Source organism: Bombus vancouverensis, chromosome 2 (assembly GCF_051014615.1).
Source record: "Bombus vancouverensis nearcticus chromosome 2, iyBomVanc1_principal, whole genome shotgun sequence".
Taxonomy (NCBI): Eukaryota; Metazoa; Arthropoda; class Insecta; order Hymenoptera; family Apidae; genus Bombus; species Bombus vancouverensis.
This window is the reverse complement of record NC_134912.1, coordinates 20206676-20229219: the sequence shown is the minus strand read 5'-3', so window position 1 is coordinate 20229219 and position 22544 is coordinate 20206676. Positions and strand designations below refer to the sequence as shown.

At 37.2% G+C, this 22544-nt stretch overlaps 1 protein-coding gene across 7 annotated transcripts in view; it reads left to right on the top strand.

Moving 5' to 3' along the window:
* Positions 1-22544, top strand: part of LOC117157886 (protein O-mannosyl-transferase TMTC1) — a 278211-nt gene that overhangs the window by 193757 nt on the left and 61910 nt on the right. For all 7 annotated transcript variants that reach the window (XM_076625790.1, XM_076625788.1, XM_076625789.1 and 4 more), the window contains exon 7: positions 13421-13610. In XM_076625790.1, coding sequence (XP_076481905.1) covers positions 13421-13610 — 190 coding nt within the window. The remainder of the gene's footprint in view (positions 1-13420; positions 13611-22544) is intronic.

Below are 22544 nucleotides of genomic sequence, written 5' to 3'. Positions count from 1 at the left end.
GAAAATATTCCACGCTTCCTTCGCTCCCCGCAAGAATTTCATTAACGTTTTTTCTCCGGTACGAATCTTCGAACGAACGAAACGCGTTCAAATTTATGCAAACTCTTTCTCGACGTAAACTTGTCCCGTCATCGTGCAGACATAAAATACGAGGCAAAAAGATCGTAACAGCGTACACTACCAACCATAAGTATTTCGACGCTCGATGCAATTTGGCCAAAAAGTGGATGTTTTGTACAAAGTAACGATCGAAGAACGTTTCTTTGCTACTGATTCTTTAGTTCTTGCCACAATTGGGATCAAATACTCTGCTAGATTTAAACTAAGATAAGGAATACATTACACAAGTTCCATGTTTGTTTTTAACGAGTAGCTGAGAGTTCGTAAAATCTATATAGACTTTTAAAACGTAGGAATCTAGAAACAATAGTGGGCAACGAATGATTGTGTGACTTTTGTGAAATGAGCAAATAATTTGCAATTTCAATGTGAATTTTTTATTTTGCTTCAAAATTCATCTCGTATGATCGCAATAAGTTGGGTAAATCATGTCGTATATGTAGAAGAAATTTCTATAAATGTTCAAGCAGGTACGCACGGTAGTGTGGATCAGAATGTGTCTGACGCAACGTTGTTCCACTCGTATTCTACTTCAAGTCGCCTCACTCTGAATTCCACTTAACCAATAATGAATTTTATAATTCAATGCTAGATGACCATCCTTTTGCAATATTATTCAATCGATGTTTTATTCTTTCATTTGTTTATAAATTCTTTACAATTTGTTAATATAAAATCCATCCGTTTTATAATATTTGGAAGAGTACAGGTACTTGTGGACGATAGTGTACACGACTAATTCATCATTGAAAAACGGTTGTGAACGCTCGCGTGTCTGAAAGTGACTGAAAGAAGCACGTGATACTCCGCTCGTGATTAATCTTACTACCAGATCGCGAACACGAGTGGATGCTTAGAAATACAACGCGAGGAATCGATCATTGCATCGTCTACGTGGTCGAGACTGCTAGATCCAACGGGAAATTGCTTTCGTATGAATTCAAAGGCGTACATTGGTCGAACATCAAAGTTCCTACGTGCGAACTGTGGAAGAACGAGCGAGAAAGAGGCTCAGAACTTATCACGCGAACGTCGATTAAAGTTTTCACTTCACACCTGGTTTTACGAATTGCCCCTGCTGTGATTGATCTACACGAATGTCGGAAACGATCAACGTCCATCTTATTTCCTCACCTCGCGCACTCGCTTTTCCGATTAAGCGGTTTACATGCATCGACAAATCGACCTACTGCTTTCCATTTAGCGGTTTAGAAATGGTTTCTGAAATGGGAAAGTAGTTTTCGAATTGGATATATTTTCAAAGATAGACAGAAAAGAGAATTTTAAAGATAATATAATATTGTTGGATAATTCTGCTGTTCGAATTAATCTAATTAATACCAATATCAATTTGAATATCGATTTTCATAGAATAAGAGGTTTTCAACAACTTAAAAAATTATGAAACTGTGCAACATTAAATAGAATGTTTATAAATATGAGAATAAAGAAAATAGACTTCAGTTGAAGATTGGCTTAGTAGCTTAGATCTTCTCAAAAACAGTGATTTAAACGAAGACATTTTGTTCGAAATTTTCGACATCTTTTCGTACGTAATAATCTCCTATCGAGTGTTTACTGCTGTTCAGTCAAAAGCTAGTGAAACTCGCGTATCTTCAAAAATGAAACCTGCATCGGAATTTTGTTATTCTTGACGTTTGTCTTATCTTGAATCACAAGATTTCTCTAGCTTCGCGATATATCCAATTCTATGTAAAATACCTACACATACGATTTAATCCCTAAGCCGGGGTAAGTCAAATTTAAACACTTTAGAGATCTCCAGGATGTTGATGCCTGTGGTTATACATTTAGCGACGGGATTCCCACAATTTCAGGCTCCTTCTCGTGTCGAGGGCTATTTCGCATCAAGATCAACTTGTCACGGGGGTTCACTTGACAAATGTTTCCACTTAGGATCAGGATCTTGATGGCCATGAGGTTTGTCTACTGCCAAAATAGACTAGGCGTTAGGGAGCACTTAGTATTGAAGTCTCTAATGTGATCAAAGTCAAAGTAACATGCTCGTCCCATGGTAATGGATGTTTCAGATCCCACTCTTAACACGTCGATTGTCACGATGTTCATCGGTGACATACGTTTGTCAAATGTTTTAAAATAATCAGAATAACATATAGATTTCATAGACTAAAAGCTTTCCATGATATGAATGACTTATACAAGGTTGCCAGAAAAAGATATATACATGTCGGGTTAATGTTGGAACTTTGAGCGTTTGACGAACCTTCACTCGAATTTGCCATTGCGGTTATAGCCGATATTTATTGGTACAAATGTGGTTATTACAAGAGGATGCAAGTAATAGCGGCGAATTCAGGTTCGGTAACGAATCCGCGGTCAACGGGATAATTGATTGTTTCGTCAAAGTCCAAGTTAGACTCTATGTCAGAGCGTGAAAAAATCACTGATCAAAACGCTACGTAAGTAGTTGCTGTCGAGGAAAACTATGATAGGGTGTGTCTAAGGGCACGAAATCATCGGATTCGTGGAGAGATGCCTTCATTCGGGAAGTGAGGGAAATTGACGTTGCTGTTAATTGGTCAATTTCCATATTGGTGGTTAGAAAAGGATGCTAGCCATCCTTGAGGGAAGGTTGCTAGGGGGAAGCGTCGTTCGTTGAAAAAATTGATCTTCCCGTAGTTGGGACAAAGACTGTTTGTCTGTTTGACAGACTTTAGATAACTAAACCTTAATATTTATAACGACCCTCGGGCTAGCTGATCATGTACTGTGGAGACGCGTCGGCATCTGATAACCATCATACCCAAAGAATAGGATCTGCGTGTGGCGAGCCACGGGACAGAGACCGTTGGAATGTTTACTTCCGCGTGCCGCTACAAATATTTCTATTAAGGAGGGCTATAGAATTACTCCATACCTCTGCCAGACAAAGCGTTCATCCCGTGACCGCGGCTACGTTCGGCGACTAGTTGTCGCCTCGAGCCCAAGCTCACTATTACAAATATTGAACAAATGCAATCGGATTGACTAAAGAATCTAGATTATAATTTTAAGGATTTTTCCTAAAGTTCCAAAGGGGAGGCTCTGGTGTCCTTTCATCTCCGACATATATATATATTATATCATATGAAATTTATTGAGCTACGTATATTTAGCGATATGCTCGAGTCTCTTCTGGTTACATTATTAAAGGATTAACTCGACATGTTGTCTAAACTGCACCAGTTGCTTAGACGATGAAGTAAGTCATGAGATTCAAGACTCATAAAAACACTAGGACGTTTAACAAAAATAGAACAGACAAGACGTCGTTTATTCAACACGTAGGTAAAGATTTGTCGAAATTTGTCTCGTGCTACTCTATGAAAAGGTCGACTCGTCTTTTACGATTAACAGGCCAAGTATTTCTGATATCTTGTCAACCGATATTCTTTACTCCTCCATTTGTTAGTCACAGAGTCTCGCTAGAATTACCCAGACGTTGAATACATAAAGTGGGATATGAAACTTAAGAATGACACAACTGGCTGAATGCTAATACTTCGTAATAACGGTGCATAACGTACGGTTATTACGTTGCAGAATAGCTATGCACATTGTTCAAATTTCGCTACTATAAAACTCGAAGCGCGCGCGCTCATAATACGCGTACGTGTCAGGAATATCTTTCTGCTTTGCTTGCCGATTTGTATTCCAATTTCAAACGAATCCAGCGAAAAGCTACCTGTTAGAGCCTTCCTAGCTTCCCACGGAACCGTACTCTTATTCCCTCAATGGTAATCGAGTTTAACGATGGAAAGATAGGAAGGAAACATACGGGACTCGTAGCTGCGAGTTCTTTGAAAAGGAATGTCTCGTGTGCCTGGAACTATAAAACGCGACTGATAAGTAAAAATTAAAACTCGTGTACGGGTTATGACCATATCCCTCCGTTTGTTTTTTTTTTTTTTTAGCCAAACATTGAGTTTGTATGCAGTATCACGCATCGCGCGTCCTAATGGCGAAACTTTCCCAAGCTCTTACAATTAGTAGCCTCGTCTTCGCGTGCAATGCTCGAAGCATAAAGTGGATTAACAATTTCGTCCTGGGAAGCTGCAGTTATCGTAACAATTTCAACGCGTCGTGGAACTACGAAAGTTTCGTTTTACCGGTTCGTTTAAATTTTTAATACAGCAAAATCATTCGTACGATTGCCACGTTTCTGTGTGTTTCTTTTCAAATTGAGAAACAACGTATGGAAAAAATGGAGCGGGGAACTGGCTCAAATTTTAATCTGCGCACGCTTAGTCAACGTTGTACGAATAGAAATCATATAAAAAGGTTCGCGTACTTTTACCCTCGCCGCTAAAGGTGGAACAGAGATCTTTTTTCTTACTCGATCCAAGATATTTACAATCTGTTTTACATTTCAATTTCCAATCCTATTCTGAACTGTGTACGTTAAAACTTTATCGCACGTTTCCGCGTTAAATCAAAGCTATACAACTCTGTCAACGGGCCAGAGTTTCAAAATTAAACAAAACTGTACTTTTAATTTTATTTAATATTTTAACGACACGGTAGTGCTTTGAAAGGAATTTTCTAATTGACGCACGAACGGCGAGTACGTTCATATAATTGAACCTAGATATTCGAATTATTACAAAAGAATTTCATTTTTTCCTCTACGGCAGGATAGACTTTATCAAATTAAATCTTCACCGGTCCCGTAATTCATGTTCCAAGTAAATTAAATCCTGCGAACGCGTGTCGCGTGTCTCCTGTATATGTCTGATTATTTCTTTTTCTTTGTTCCTTATTTTTACTATCGCACGTTGAATATTTACTCTAATGTGCAGTCACACCCCTGCCAAGGTATAAAAATTTCAATTACGGGTTCATTTAATTCCAGAACCTACGATTGCTTTGAAGCGTCTCTGCCGCTAAACAATTTTCCCAAGAATTTTTGACGTTTTTATCGAATTTATTTAAAAAAGAATGTTTAAGAAATATGCGATATTTAATAACGTCTTCGAGCTAAAAATTACTATTATGCGTATTATGGGTTTGTAACGCTATGAATTATACTAAAAGATCAGGAAATTTATGAAATATAAACACAAAGTATTTCGCAAATTCAAGGAAGTCCATTATTCGAATGTGTGATTCAGACGATCGATCGATTAATTCTAATTCAATCAACTCGGAAAATAAATACTTTAGAATACAACACTTCATTAAATATTTTAAATAAATACTTTAAATTAATAAATACTTTAAAAAACAACAACTTTATATTTCGCAGATTAAAAGCCCTTCTTAATAAACTAAAATCTTTTACACTCGTCTCTTATTGAACATCTTTTTTATCGCAAGAAATCAAGAGCTGCAGGTTTAATAAATCAATTTCCTCGCTCATGCGTTGCAAGAGCGCACGTTGCCACTGTTCGTTCGGCGTTTTCCCTACGCGTTTGATTCATGCATAGCGCGAAACGAGTGCAACAATATGCATCCGTTCCAAATAACGAGTAAAAGCCTATAAATCCCTGAGTATTCGCGGTGGGTTCGCTGCAATATCCGGCAGGTATATAGGTTTTCGCAAAAATCACGGCCAGCCCGCTTTCTCTGAATGCATGTAAACGTGCACGTCAGTTAGGAATTGTAAAATTGTGTCCGTCACCCCACGTTTCCAAGAAAATCCAGCTCGTTCACGTGATGGTACACGCCGGCCAGCTTGATATATATCCCGAATTATTATTTTGACGTTTCGGGTCAGCCTTTCTTCCTGCATCTTGAGTGTACGTTTCTTAAGCCGTCCGGGTACCATTAATCATGTCAACGAAATAAAAGTGTAGCCTGGGCGCTGAGAAAAATGATACGTCGGAAAAGAGATCGCCTGCCTCCGAGTGGAATACATTATTGTCATTGTTTTTCGCGACCCTTTCGCTCGACTCTGCTTTTTTGTTGCCAGCCGGAGACATTAATTAGCATGCTGGTGACACGTGAGCGCGCAGATTACGCGTACGGTATCGAGGATTAAGGAATGCTAATAGCGAAATGAGAGTAAAACGTTTTATTTGAATGGATCGGTGGAAATGCTGTTGCCGGTCATTGAATTAAGAGACATGGAATCCTTGACGTTCTTCAGTTTCCATTTTATTAATAAACATGAAACGAAATAAGGACGTTAGCCCCTTAGTACTAAAAATAAAATAAAAATGGTATAATATTATATATAATATAATAGGAATTAACATTAAGGTAGTTATTGTACAAAAAATTTACAGACACGAATAATGAGCATAAAAATCAAATTGACTTGGATAACGAATGTTTAATTATTCCAAACAGCAAACGCACAAAGGGATGTAGAAATGCTAAAAATAAATCTATTAAAGATTTTATATACAATGTACATTTAGGAATTCTTAGGTTATTTCTGAACATCTCGTTCTTTAAATATAGTTTATTTTAATTCATTTAAATTGATGAATGAATTTTAGAGAAAAGCCGCTAGAGGAACGAAACTTTCCGTTGTAAAAATTTCCTACGTGTAAGATTTAATTAAGTGGTTAGTGGACGATAATCTTTTTTCAGTTTCCTTCAATTCGTTGTGTCAATACCACGTTACGTCAATGTCGAAATTTCAAGGAATATTAATTGCCAAATGAAACGTTCCTTGATAGTATCGTTGGAGAAGAATGTTTAAATGGAATTCTTCCATATTAAAACGCTTCCTGAGGAGTAATATACTTTATGAAGCTTACGTATCTTATTCGTTCTTTATCAAGTAAATTCGGCAATACGTCGATCGATAAGACAATATCAATTTCATTGTCTACACACAAGATCGGAATTAAACTTTCAGGCGTTCATAAAACAAAAAAAATTTTTTGTTAAGGAAAAATAAATAATTTACTTTATTCACGCACAACAGCTATACATATATATTGCACTCTGAAGACCTCGATATCCTTCTTACACGCACGCTTGTTGTCAACAGACCATTCTAGATTCTTCTAACAGTTACCAACAGTCTTTTGTCTCAACTGAGACCTGGACGTCTTCTGACGTTTACACACACATTTACATGTACGGTGTAAATGTATCATCTACCTAACTTTTTTGTCATTGGTTAACACCAAAAAAAAACGAAGTTAAAATTGCTGACTCGAATGAAGTGAGGCAAAGTTAAGGGAAAATGAGTTTGAATGCTCCAAATCGTCGTAGATAATTTTTTAAGAACATCGCATTAAAATGCTAGATTGGTATAATAAGATGTCGAAAAATGTCATAATAATCTTATTCAGTTCGATAGATTCACATTTATCATCAAACTTACTCCGACTCCGATTTGTAGCACCCTTGATGCAAAAATCGCTTCGTCAGAAGATTTATTTATCCTTTCGCGTTACTGCCGAAAATACTTGCAACAGGAGCTGTTCATATTATTTCGCCAATAATGTCAGTAAATTGAAACAATACGTTGTTAGCGATGAAAAGAAGAAAGGAATACAATCATTGAAGGTAAAAGTAAAAAAACAATAGAAACACAAATATAGTTACACGATAATATTTTGGAGCTCATTTACAGGACTTAATCTGTGAAAGATACAATCGATAACTATCTTTTTTATATTAATAATTGAAAAACTGGTCAGTTCTAGTTACATGATTATCGTAGTACGAGCTAAATATTTAATACCTCGGAAATAGCAACCATTTTCGTTCGTATTATAAATCTTGATTGTTTCATTCTTATACCGCGTGTTATTTAATTAATTTATATTCAATCCGCTTTCACAAAGGAAACACGTGGCAATTTCGAATGTAAAATAAAATTTTTTGACGGTAGGAAACGTTCTGGCAGGGTATATAAAGATTTTAGATCTTTTATATCCAGGAGCATCGTGCACGAAGCGTTCTCCATATCGGAGAGCCTTTAAATATTAATCTTCCCTGGAAGAAGAGAGAGAATATAATCTGGCTGTATTTTTCTCTGGTGTGCACGATGTTTGCACCAAAAATTCTTTTCCACCGGTACGCGGAGCGAACTTAACCAGGGTAAACAGTTGTTGTGTTCCTTCTAAATCCTTGCGCGTCCCGCTGCTCTACGTGTATTCTACTCCTGCGCTATTGTAGGTAATATATGGCGGTGCGGTTTGGCATGAGGTCGAGAACGTAATATTTGAAGAACAGACGCAATGTTAAAGCGTTAGGACGGAACTCGTGTTTAATACCAGATATTACCACGAAATGGCGTCCACGTAAGACTGCCAGAGATTTAATGAAAAGGAAGTGCCATTTGTTAAGGACATTTACATAGATATCCTGCAGATAGAAGTTTGTAATTACTTTCGAAGTGGTGAATTTAGTGCTCCTCGTGGTTTGATACATTTACGTAATCTTACGTACGTCGTATTGCGAATGTTCGCTTAATTTTTAGTATCCGGAAATGGGAATAGGAAAATTATCAGGGTAAGTGTTAATTGATCTTCTGTTTTTTTTGTATTTACGCCAAACGCTACAATTGTTCTCGTAATTGGCGGCTGATGGTATAATTGTTATTGGTTTTTATGGAGAGACGTATATTAATGTCTAAGGAAATATTTACCAAGTCGATGAAAATAATATTATTTGATTTGGAAGGAGAATGTAAAATTATTTTACTTTCTACAGGCTTATAAAATCGATAACGTGAGATTACAATGATTAGGTATAAATAAGAAAAATTGTTTGAAAAAATAGACGAATAAGAGAATTTAGCTTGGTGACCGATGAATATTTAACGTTTTACGTGAAAAAAGTACGAGCAAAAGGCTTGATACTTATAGTACTTTTATGCAATACAAGATTCATAATTAAAATTTCAAGACACTTGTTTCATCGATGAGACGCGAAAGATATTTCAACGAGTAATTCTTAACGATTGAAATACTGAAATGTTACATGGAAGTTCCTTAATTACGAAACTTACCGCGAAACAACAGAATTACAACGGTCTAGTTTATTTCTTCCATGACAAGAACAGTTCCTCTACGACGTCGGAGTAAATCTTATAAAAGAGCTGTCCGCTCCACCGGACTTCACGTAGTTAATTTCAGCTGTATCCATCTATCTTCATCTGGAAAACGAGAACGATTGAACTCGTCTTGCGTTTCAACATCGTTCACTTAACGCCAGATAAAGAATACCGTTCCGCAAGAAGTTTCTTCTTTAATCGGACGTAGCAAAAGGACAACCAATATTTATTGTATATCCTTAAAGCTCGCCCTAAATTGTAAAGACGAGCGAGGGATAAAATACGCTGTATGAAAGAGATAGTTTAATAAAATGTAGTCATAGCAGATAAAAATTGGCGTTGGTCAACGTCCCATTCATCGCTGCGCAAACTGGCGAAGGACAATGGGGAGACAATAAGGTACAAAGCACCTTCACGACGGTGACAATTCAGAACATTACAAACAATTCTGAATCGACAATGTCTGTGTCTTTGTAACCTTCGAAACGATGTATTATGTTTAATTACTGTCATGATTTCGTATGACGCAGGATATAGGTGATCCATTAAATTAACCAGTGACATAACTTCAATGATAAAAGTGGAAACGTGTGGCAGTATTTTACTTGTAGCTTGCCACCGAAGCAAGATCAAAGTCAAAGTATTAGCTATAACATAGACAATTAAAAATCAAGATGTTCCGCGTCTGAAACTGCCATCTTGAAAGGGCAAACACAAGATCCATTGTAGCGGGCCAAGTTCGGATCAGTTTACCGTGACGGAAGCCAAGTCGGAAGGTCATCTTTACTCGGCGGGAAGTCGAGTATACCGCAATGCAGTTCAGGACACTGTATATCCCGTGTACCATGTACCGTGGTCTCATATCCTTCGTCTGTTTCTGTGCACATAATGCTACTAGCATCCGATCTACCTACAAAACTCCTAGCGACTTGAGACAGCGGTTGACCGACGCGAAGAGCAACTTCTAGTTGGATGGCTGGTCAACATCTTTTGTGGAAAAGCAACATGCATAAACATCAAATTGATTAAGGATAGATAATTGTTCTCGTTTGTCTGCAGCATGGAAAGCGTCGATTCCTTTGTTCTAAGTTCGTCTATCGTATAGAGTGTGTATAAGAGTAAAAAGTAAAAACAGGGAACAAAATAATATTTTATTATAGCGTTATTGTTAGCTGCGAATTAAACTTATCATCTACGGTTGGAACCGTAGGTTGAAATCTCTATAGAATTTTAGTTCCATTTCGTAATGAAGAATAATGTTTCTAGAACGTTCCTTTACGCGTGTTTCCTCCTCATAAATTTTCCGCCTTCAACGAAACAAGATTTATAATGCAACCTGCGTAACACCTTCAACCCTATGTACTTATTTGACGTTAAGCTAAAAGTTTCGTAACTAAAAATCAAAAACTAATAGGGAAACTTATGAAACTCCAGTTTGATGAAATATCTTCTGGCGATAAGAACCTATACTGTGTACTTTTAAAGTTGTTCGCTGCTCCCGTTTTATACACAAGCCGCAAATGCGGAAAAAGAAAGAAACATCTTGATATCGCTATGATTATTAACACTAAATTAGCACGGTTGCAACACGGCATGGTATAATTAATTTAATAAATATTTCATTTAACAAAAATGACATGCGACACGTTTCGTACATTTCATTACAAAGACAACGTGAAACGCTCGCTTGTAGAGAGTTAATAATCCAAAGTAAGGCTCTTTTAAAACAAATCCGACGACGTTCTATTGTTGAATCAACGTGCATACGTGTGTGATGAAAGCGGGAAATGTTGTACACTGCTCTTTCGGGATACGCGGGCAGATAACTAGGAAAGGAGCAATGCCAATTAGCACCCGTTATATTTATATTTTCTTTCGCTGTTCCTCCTGCTCTTTCTTCCCCCCCCCCCTCTCCTCACTCGTCTCCCGAGTTGTTCGTTAATGCGAATAATCATATTTCTCAGAACTTAGGTACAATGTACTGTGTGATAAACCCAAATATAATGTACACATTACCTGAATATAATGTGCGACATTATTAAATACAGAAAATGAGCGTAACATACGTGAAACTCATTATCTAAACATGTTGTATGTAAATGGGGACATGTTGAGCGGAATAATGTTCAGCGGCATACACCACTTTAGAAATAACCTAGCCGAACCTAAATCAGACTTGATATTACGTTGAGTGAAATTATGTTTTGAAGTTGCTTACAAATTGTTGTTCTAAATTATACATTTCTGTGTTTCGTTTCCCGATAATTTTACTATATTAAGTAAAATTTGAAAAGAAGCAGTAATTATCTACTTAGATGGTATCAACTGGGCATTTTTCTATATCAATCAGAGAACTGTTTTCGCATATTAAAGAGCATTCTAACATAGGGAAATTTTAAGCTGTCCTATAGAACACGTAGGGATTTCAAACTTTTAGTTGATAATGTAAATCCTTCGAAACGGAAAATTCTACGCTAAAATAATTTTTACTTCAACCATTCTCTCAAAACTTTCTTCAAGCGATTCCCTTTAACGTCCCATCGTACAATCCTTTTCGTCTAGTTCAAACACACACCTCAAAATGAAGGCCATCGACCCTCGTTTCATATATGTATACTCTACAACAACTCATTACCGATTTTCATAGTACCTTGGCATAGTAACGGCGATTAAAGATCAAAGAAAGAAAAAATTAACGACCGTAGGAACGGGCAGGAATAATTTAGCGACGCGTGGTGGTTGTCGCGTATCGCGTGCTTTGGCTCGTACACGCTAAACAATAGACTTGCCGAGTAAGCCGTTCGTAGGCGCGACGATACACCGGGGCTATCCTCCTCGAAGATGGCTGAGATGCTTGCGACGGGACGCTCGACCATTATATCGGTGATTATATCGGTGGATGCTGATAGCGGAGAAAATGGAAGCTCCGCGTCAGCATTCGAGGCCAGACTCTTCAACGGCGTTGTAGTTCGACCTCTTCAACGTCGCTGCCAGTCGAACAATACCAGCTGTGAGTATTCGGAATTTGCGCGAAGTATCGTCGACCAATTTACTCCGAGAAGAAAAGATGAAAAATAAAGAGGAAGGAAAAGTTGTTGGCGACAGCAATGTCTTATACAATGAGTCAGGAAAGTATTTGAAGATTCATCATAGAAAACTTTTGCGAATATATTGTGCGTATACGCGAAAGTTTCCTGTAGAAGAGGAAAAAGATGATTTGTAGTTGAAAGTTATACAAAGGGACGATTAAATTGAGCAAGTACCGATGGTAATCGCTTAAGTGGAATGATAAGATTGCGAACTGTGGGTACTTAATGCATTTATGCGTCGAGGATGCTTTGAATATTGGTTAAAATCGATTCAGCTTTGCGCGCTGTGTTTCAGAGAGCTTAAAGGTAGAGTATGCGTAACTTGGTTAATGAGACGAGAGCTCTGTTCTTTATATAGGTTAAGTGGGTTAAATTTTCTGAAGCTATTAGGAAATAAAATTCATATTTCCTGTTTTTGATGTTCATCCGTAGCTAATAAAACGAAATAATAAAGCTAATTTGATAACTGCTTTAGGAAATCGGTAAAATTGAAATCAACGATGAGAGTAGTAGAATTTCATTTGTACGAACCTGTCACAGGGCAAACAATGTATTTAACTGTGATTTTTGTTCGTGCAATAAGCGTCAGCTGGTCGAAATTCATCTAACCGAACACTGACTAAAATTTTTTTCAAATAAATGGAGTTCATACGTACCCAGCTCTGCCGCAGTGTAAAATAAAAATTCCTTAACGAAAGAATTATCACTGTTTGAAATTTTCAATTACGCAGGAGTACTTTAATTTAATTGCAGGGAGTTGGATCGCGCAAATGTGAAAACACCTTTTTCACTCGCCCCGCTTAAAACTATAATTTAATCCATTATAAAACTTTCAGCAAGATAAGATATGCATTAATTTCGTAATTGCATTTATGCAAGGAAAAAAAAGGGACCATGCAAAATGTGGTATTTAATGCATTCCCGAGAGGCCTAAAGTTGACACGTCCGACCAAGCACTCTGGCGACGCGTGATTGACGTTTTCGGATAGTAATAAGCCGTACGTGCCAGTAGCATGGCGGCCACGCAAGAGTCGTCGTAGCGAAATACGATTATTTCGCGAATTTCTCGCAAAATCAGTTTTTCGCGCGAAATATCAACGTTGCATTTTTGCTACTTTTTTTTCTCACCTTTGCTCAATTTTTTTTTTTCGTTCTTCCCTTTACATCGATTTCGAGGAGATATATCGACATCGTTAAAGAGAGAACCATTCGTTCTTTTTGATTCCAGATTATTGACATTCTGCTATCTGGCGGCTCTGAATTGCTGGTTACTACTGTGCCCAGCAACGCTGTCTCACGACTGGCAGATGGGATCTGTTCCTTTGGTCGCCTCATTGGCGGATACCAGAAACCTGGCCACCTGTCTATTCTTCGGTGGTTGCTTGATCCTAACTTACAAAGCCTTCACAGATTTCGAGGTAAGCGCGCGAATGACGAATGAAATTTGGCGGCGACTTGCATAAATCGAACGTAAGGTTTGACACAAGTCGAGTTATAACGAGATTGGAAATTAATCCTTTACCGCAATCTTAGTCTAGATATTTGAAAACTGTGAATCTGTAAAACGACAAATATTCAGGCTATGCATTTTTTTACAATCATTAGGGCATAAATGCACATAACAGTATTTATCGAACTCGAAATTTCTACGACGCGTAAACTTTAAACTTTCACACGGTGTTGAACCCAATTTTTCCCGGGCTGTTTACAATGGACGCATCGTCACTGGAGCATTTCGCTACCAGCTGTCTTCCTAATACCCGTTAAAGGGCAACGTAACAAAATTACTTCGTCCTGGGCCGTGGCCGGCGATTAATAGCGCGAAATTAATAACTCTCTCTGCCTGGTTCTATGTTCACGAAACGCTACGTTACATTTTCTGGCCGTCTACGTGGTTTGCGAAAAGAACGTTAGCTAATTGAACGGACCTCGAAGTAACAGCTCCCTGTTGCCGATATTGAACACGCTACGCGCACGTAACAACAAGCAAAGTTAAATGACCAGCCAGTTATTGTCCGCAAGAAGTCATTCCACCGCTAAACGCTTCGACCACGAATGCGCCGAGCAACGAACCGCAAAGTTTCGCCGTGGTCCCCGCAGGCGACCCAGCCTATGATGAAGTTGTACTTGCCTCGAGAGTCATAAAGAAAGTTTCGTTGGATGGCACGAGCGGACACATACCTCTGGCGAAGGGAACCCTGTTCGCCTTTCCGTTTTCCGGATCATTCATCAGTAATGTAGCTGAGCGTTCACCACAATGACCCCTTTAAGCTTCAGCTGGCAGAGCCACTTTTCTCTAAAGAGGCCATATCTGTGTTGTTTTAACTTCGTCTTACTCTCTCTCTCTCTCTTTTTATCTTCGAATTTCTATTCTACACCATCCACTGGCATTTGCCAAGAGAATGGCAGGTAGAAACTGGGTGTGATCAAGGCACTGCGTGACACTGTACAGCGACGTTGATGGAACCGCAGGGAGAGGATGCCTTCTTCGAAGAACGAGGCTTGTTCTCTTTCGTCGTTGTCGTGATAATCTTTGTGCCTAACATCCGATTTGAAGGACGTTTCTGTAATAACGCCTCTCGGCATTGTTCTCGAGGCTGTATTGTCTGGATTCAGCGCACATCTTTGACACACTTTCGCGCCAAGACAGCGGTTGATGCTACGTGGTTGGAATACAGAGATCGTTCGAGGAACGTTGCGGGAGAGACTCTTGCTTGATCGACAAATGGATTTCCGTTGTAAAAGGTTTCAGCTTTTTGTTCTATTTATTTCTTGTGAACATTTTCGAGAAATACCCGATTTATATTTAACATGTTTTCTATTAATGTCACACGTATAAACGATTTAAGATTAATTTAGATTCAATCTCTGTACAATATACTTGTTTTACAGTATACTCTGTACAGTATATTTGTTTTTAATTAATGTAAATTCACTACGTTTTCTTTCACTTCCCAAATGTTGAAATCAAGATTAGTTTATTATTTTTTTAGTTCGCCGCCGGATTAAGCCGGTGTTTTGTTTATGAAATATATTGTACGGTATTGGAGCTGTACCTCAATACGTTAAATACGAGCAAAATACGCACAAGCAACAATTTTATCACCGGGGATCATTAAATGTTCTATTGTTGATTTTTCCCCAGAAAAATGGGGCCAGTGATCCGATCTTCTGCTTGCAGAAGATATTAAGTTATTTGAAATTCTCTTCCAGATATAAATCTCGTACGTACATAGTCGTTTCTCTGTAAAGTATGATTTACGTTCTCGGTTAATCCTTCAGAAGAAAAGACAATATTTTTACGAAATATACAAAAATATTGCGAGAATATGCAGTATATCGACACAATTTATGTTATAGAAGGAACTTTTAACAAGATGAATTCCGATTTTAAACAATGCAATGAGATATCGCAAAATTAAAAACAAACTTAACAATGTTAAATTGATTATTTTACGAAATAAAACACGTACTATGTTTAAAACATAAAAGGCAATAATCTCGATGAATTAAAAGGATTTAATTTAAATATTTTCTAAATAAAGAAACTAGTGAATTCATATGAATTGTGAAGGGAGTATCCAAATGTACAATATTATTAATAAAAAGAATATAAAAATGTAAATCAAAGAATACAGACAATTATAAATATGTGTCTAAAAAGGAGTAGAGGGGAAGAGGGAGAAAGAGAGAGGTAAATTAATATTTTAATAGAAAATGTTCATATTCTTTGCTGAATCAATATGAGTATAAATCTACGATGGTTTTACGGAGATATGCAAATATGCCGGACAGTAATTTTCCCGTTTATCCCGTTGAACGCATTGAAACGGGCAACGAGCGCACACAGCTGCTGATCACGAAACTGCTGACCCGAAATTGATTCGCGCCTAACACATCTTTGAAATACGCAACGACAACTGGCCGCTGTTACCTCGCATTTACACATTTCCCGCCCTGTAATCGTTTCATCGTCTATCCTCCTTCTTTCACGGCTATTTACTCGCGTTACTCATGATAAATGGTGGTAATTTCGGTATAAAAGAGAAAAAGAAAAAAATAATATTGCAGATCGTTTAAAACGTATTTCAATGAAAGCAGATGGATAAATGTTTTACCAAGTCGAACATTTCATTGAAATTAAAACAATCTAATTGTATTTGTGATACAATTACTTTTGATTTGTGTAAAATTATTGAAATAATTTGTTGGAATATTTATAAGGAAAATAATTAATTTTGCTGACAAGACGATAATCATGTATGAAAGACAAGGAAACATTATCACATGAATATTGCGTTACACGTTACGTTGCCTTTTATACGACAAGTTCTACAAAATTGAAATTAAACGTATTAATTTCGCTTTTATAAATAGGCGTTATCGATTGGCGTACGGAAACGTTTATAGCTTTATCTGCAAAGTTAGAGATCACGTCAAATTTGTAAAACTCTCTCAGTTTCGAAACGACGCTGTCACTTATCATTCGAGTTTAATTTTCCCGAAAGAAATTTTGTTCCATTTTTTACACTGTCAGACGTATAGCGAGTCTCAGTTGCGTAAAACATGTACATGTGCGTCTATATGTACTTTTATTATAATATAATAATATAAATATTATGATGGTAGTGGCGAATTAAATAGTAATTTCATACAATTGAAGGTAATTTTTATTATTGATGTATACATATATATGTATTTACAATTCGATGTTTTGCATAATAGCACAATTGATTTTGCTTAATGTTTCAATTGTTTAATACTTTAATTAGTTAATTAATGAGAAGTGTTCAATGGCTTACGAAATGTACCTATACTTTCCTTTGTTATGCTCCATTGATTGTATGACAGCGTTAATTAACGTTAACGAGAACAAATGCAAACTTTACGTGTGACATCGATCTCTTAATATTTAAAGCATATTTCTTATATTTCTGATTCTTTGATGGAAATATATGTCTGTTGAATAAATTACTAACACTATGATAACTCACTGACGACTACCAAGCATATGAAATAACAAATATTCTAAATTGAATCGTTTGTTACGTAGCCGACGAGCCACTTTTGATTCGATTTCTGTTGAATATATTAACTATGCTATCGTAAATATTCTTTGAAATCTCGTCACTGGTTACGATGAGAGGTTCCATATTTTCTACGTGTGCGATTTTTACGGGCCCTTCAGAAGTTTGTTTCACTATATAAACATCCACTTTGTCTTCATCTGACTCCTATAGAAGCAAAATGAAAATGTAAAATGTATTAGCTTATAATTATATTATAAATATAAAATATTTCTACTCCCTAATGAAATGTCATTTTTTGGAATATTTGTCTTGGTTTACTTGATATAAAATTTGATGCCAAAAATATTATTGGAGCTAAAGTCTTTGCCATAATATTTTTAATTTAAAGAGTGTACGTATTGTAGATTTTGTGATTGACTGTATGTTCTGGTTCATTTATGGGTCTTCCGGTTGAAACTTTGATTTTGATCTTACTACGATTTTCAGATTTTTATATATCAATCTTTTCCTTATTTTAACGATCGAAGTGGTAGTCGACGCCTTAGGAGAACTTTTAACATAAAATTGAAACGAGAAATTGCGCATATCAATAGCTCTATCATATTTTGCTCAAACTTGAAAAAATATTTAACGTTAGGAAAATACAATTGGTTTCAAAATGACAGAAAAATCGCAGCTAACTAATAACATAAAATTTATTTTGAAATTTCAAATAATGAAAATCATCAAGCGTATTAGCTTCTTCAACTGTGCTTACCTGAAGCATACTCGCAGATTCATAGCTTTTGCTTTTCACATTGACCACGTTTGATGGTAGCACGCCGGTCGATACATCGTACGTGCTTGAATCTTCGTCATCCCATGCATCATCTTGAAAATGTGTAAACAGGGAACTAGATCTGAGGATATCGCATAAATTGTTATTCGCATCTTCGGTCTCCAAAACTTTATCTAAGATCTTATACGACGAGAACTTCACTGATGTCGCAGATTCTGCTTCATCGGAATGCGATTTAAACTTCTTCGAAGATACAGGGCTGGACGATTCGCTTTTATTCACGATTTCTGCCCATGATTTTGCCAACTTTTCCAAACTAGGTTGCAGTTCCTTTACGAATTTAGCGTCTGGAATTTCTTCGCTGTCTCGGCCGGATAATATCGTTCCAGAAACACGAGACAAGGGGTTGTTCGATTTCGTGCTTTTTTCTTTCTTTTCGAAAGAACGATGTGCGTCTGTAGAATTTCCAATCACTGGGATATTTGAGAGCGCATTTACTCCACGCGTATTTACTTCTGGTCTTTCTTCAAAAATTGTGAATAACGAAGACTGATCGGGAAGTTCAGAAATTGGAAGTGTTTTTCCATCTTTTATAAATTGAGTAGATTCGTTTTCTACTATATTTTCACTATTCGCTATAGTTTTCAAATTATGTCGATCAATACTTTCCCTAGAAACAGTTTGAGCTGGATCTCTGAATTCGTTACGTAAATTACTGTGAATAGTACTAGATGTATACTGAGATTTGTTCGATATATCAGAGTCAGTATCTTCTTTTGTATCGTGTATCGAGTGTTTTGGCATTTTCGATTCATAAGTTATTCTCAGTGGCTCAAGTACCACTAATTCTGGGTCCTGGTATTGACTGTGTAAATCATGTTCAACGTTAGATGTAAAGTAAGATTCGACCGGTATGTCAGTATCGATATTCTCTTTTGAATTGTCTTCTACACTTGATTCGTGAATAACTTTCTTCGAATCATTTAAAATTGCAGCTGAGTCCTTAGGTTTATTATACAAACCGCTGTTAGTAGTATTCCATATGGAGTAATATTTCTCTGATAAATCAGAGTCAGCATCTTTTTTCGAATCAAAGCTCGATTTATTGTCTATATTTGATTTATAAAGTACTTTCGCTAACTCATCACTAACGCTTATGGGTGAATCATTAGATTCGCTATGTAAATCACTGTAAGGTTCGGTTGACATAATCGAGTCAGCCTCTTCGTTCGAATCTAATTTTCTAGTTAAATCTTCTTTGAGCTTGGGCTTTGTCTCATCATATATACTTGATTTGTATATCAATTTCTTTGGGTCATTTACAACTTGGGTTAAGTCCTGGTCTTCGTTATGTAAATCATTCTTATCGGCGCCAAATGCATAGCGAGGTTCGCCTGATATTCCAAAGTCAGTCTTTTCTCTTGAATCGAGTTTTGACTCATCTTGTATATTCGATTCGTAAGTCATCTTCAGTGGATCAATTACGATTAGAGTTGGTTCCTGGTACTCACTATGTAAATCATATTTATTAGCGTCTGATGTAAAATAAGATTTTACTGATATATCAGAGTAAGCATCGTCTTCCAAAGTGAATTTTGACTTATCCTTTACTTTTGACCCATAACTCACTTTCTTTGAGTCACTTGCACTTATAGTTGGGTTTTTAGATTTATTATGTGAATTACTCTTAACAGCATTGGTCGTATAATGAGATCCGGCTGATGTACCAGGGTCCGTCTTTTCTTTTGAATTTAGTCTCGATTCATCTTGTGCATATGATTCATAAATGACTTTCTTTGAGTTACTTATACTCGTAGCTGGATCCTTGAGTGTATCGTGTAAATCACTCGCGATAGCGTTAGATGTATAGCCAGATCCGATTGACATGCTAGAATTTAGTCCCGATTCATCTTGTGCATATGATTCATAAATGACTTTCTTTGAGTTACCTACATTCGTAGTTGGATCCCTGAGTGTATCGTGTAAATCACTCGCAATAGCGTTAGATGTATAGCCAGATCCGATTGATACGCTAGAATTTAGTTCCGGTTCATCTTGTGCATGTGATTCATAAATGACTTTCTTTGAGTTACCTACATTCGTAGTTGGATCCTTGAGTGTATCGTAGAAATCACTCGCGATAGCGTTAGATGTATAGCCAGATCCGATTGACACGCTAGAATTTAGTCCCGATTCATCTTGTGCGTATGATTCATAAATGATTTTCTTTGAGTTACTTATACTCGTAGCTGGATCCCTGAGTGTATCGTGTAAATCACTCGCGATAGCGTTAGATGTATAGCCAGATCCGATTGACACGCTAGAATTTAGTCCCGATTCATCTTGTGCATATGATTCATAAATGACTTTCTTTGAGTTACCTACATTCGTAGTTAGATCCCTGAGTGTATCGTGTAAATCACTCGCAATAGCGTTAGATGTATAGCCAGATCCGATTGATACGCTAGAATTTAGTTCCGGTTCATCTTGTGCATGTGATTCATAAATGACTTTCTTTGAGTTACCTACATTCGTAGTTGGATCCTTGAGTGTATCGTAGAAATCACTCGCGATAGCGTTAGATGTATAGCCAGATCCGATTGACACGCTAGAATTTAGTCCCGATTCATCTTGTGCGTATGATTCATAAATGATTTTCTTTGAGTTACTTATACTCGTAGCTGGATCCCTGAGTGTATCGTGCAAATCACTCGCGATAGCGTTAGATGTATAGCCAGATCCGATTGACACGCTAGAATTTAGTCCCGATTCATCTTGTGCATATGATTCATAAATGACTTTCTTTGAGTTACTTATACTCGTAGCTGGATCCCTGAGTGTATCGTACAAATCACTAGCGATAGCGTTAGATGTATAGCCAGATCCGATTGACACGCTAGAATTTAGTTCCGGTTCATCTTGTGCATGTGATTCATAAATGACTTTCTTTGAGTTACTTACACTCGTAGTTGGATCCCTGAGTGTATCGTGTAAATCACTCGCAATAGCGTTAGATGTATAGCCAGATCCAATTGATACGCTGGAATTTAGTTCCGATTCATCTTGTGCATGTGATTCATAAATGACTTTCTTTGAGTTACTTACACTCGTAGTTGGATCCCTGAGTGTATCGTGTAAATTACTCGCAATAGCGTTAGATGTATAACCAGATCCGATTGATACGCTAGAATTTAGTTCCGGCTCATCTTGTGCATATGATTCATAAATGATTTTCTTTGAGTTACTTATACTCGTAGCTGGATCCCTGAGTGTATCGTGCAAATCACTCGCGATAGCGTTAGATGTATAGCCAGATCCAATTGATACGCTAGAATTTAGTTCCGGTTCATCTTGTGCATGTGATTCATAAATGACTTTCTTTGAGTTACTTACACTCGTAGCTGGATCCCTGAGTGTATCGTACAAATCACTCGCGATAGCGTTAGATGTATAGCCAGATCCGATTGATGCGCTAGAATTTAGTTCCGGTTCATCTTGTGCATATGATTCATAAATGATTTTCTTTGAGTTACTTATACTCGTAGCTGGATCCCTGAGTGTATCGTGCAAATCACTCGCGATAGCGTTAGATGTATAGCCAGATCCGATTGACACGCTAGAATTTAGTTCCGGTTCATCTTGTGCATATGATTCATAAATGACTTTCTTTGAGTTACTTACACTCGTAGTTGGATCCCTGAGTGTATCGTGTAAATTACTCGCAATAGCGTTAGATGTATAGTCAGATCCGATTGACACGCTAGAATTTAGTCCCGATTCATCTTGTGCGTATGATTCATAAATGATTTTCTTTGAGTTACTTATACTCGTAGCTGGATCCCTGAGTGTATCGTGTAAATCACTCGCGATAGCGTTAGATGTATAGCCAGATCCGATTGACACGCTAGAATTTAGTCCCGATTCATCTTGTGCATATGATTCATAAATGACTTTCTTTGAGTTACCTACATTCGTAGTTGGATCCCTGAGTGTATCGTGTAAATCACTCGCAATAGCGTTAGATGTATAGCCAGATCCGATTGATACGCTAGAATTTAGTTCCGGTTCATCTTGTGCATGTGATTCATAAATGACTTTCTTTGAGTTACCTACATTCGTAGTTGGATCCTTGAGTGTATCGTAGAAATCACTCGCGATAGCGTTAGATGTATAGCCAGATCCGATTGACACGCTAGAATTTAGTCCCGATTCATCTTGTGCGTATGATTCATAAATGATTTTCTTTGAGTTACTTATACTCGTAGCTGGATCCCTGAGTGTATCGTGTAAATCACTCGCGATAGCGTTAGATGTATAGCCAGATCCGATTGACACGCTAGAATTTAGTCCCGATTCATCTTGTGCATATGATTCATAAATGACTTTCTTTGAGTTACTTATACTCGTAGCTGGATCCCTGAGTGTATCGTACAAATCACTAGCGATAGCGTTAGATGTATAGCCAGATCCGATTGACACGCTAGAATTTAGTTCCGGTTCATCTTGTGCATGTGATTCATAAATGACTTTCTTTGAGTTACTTA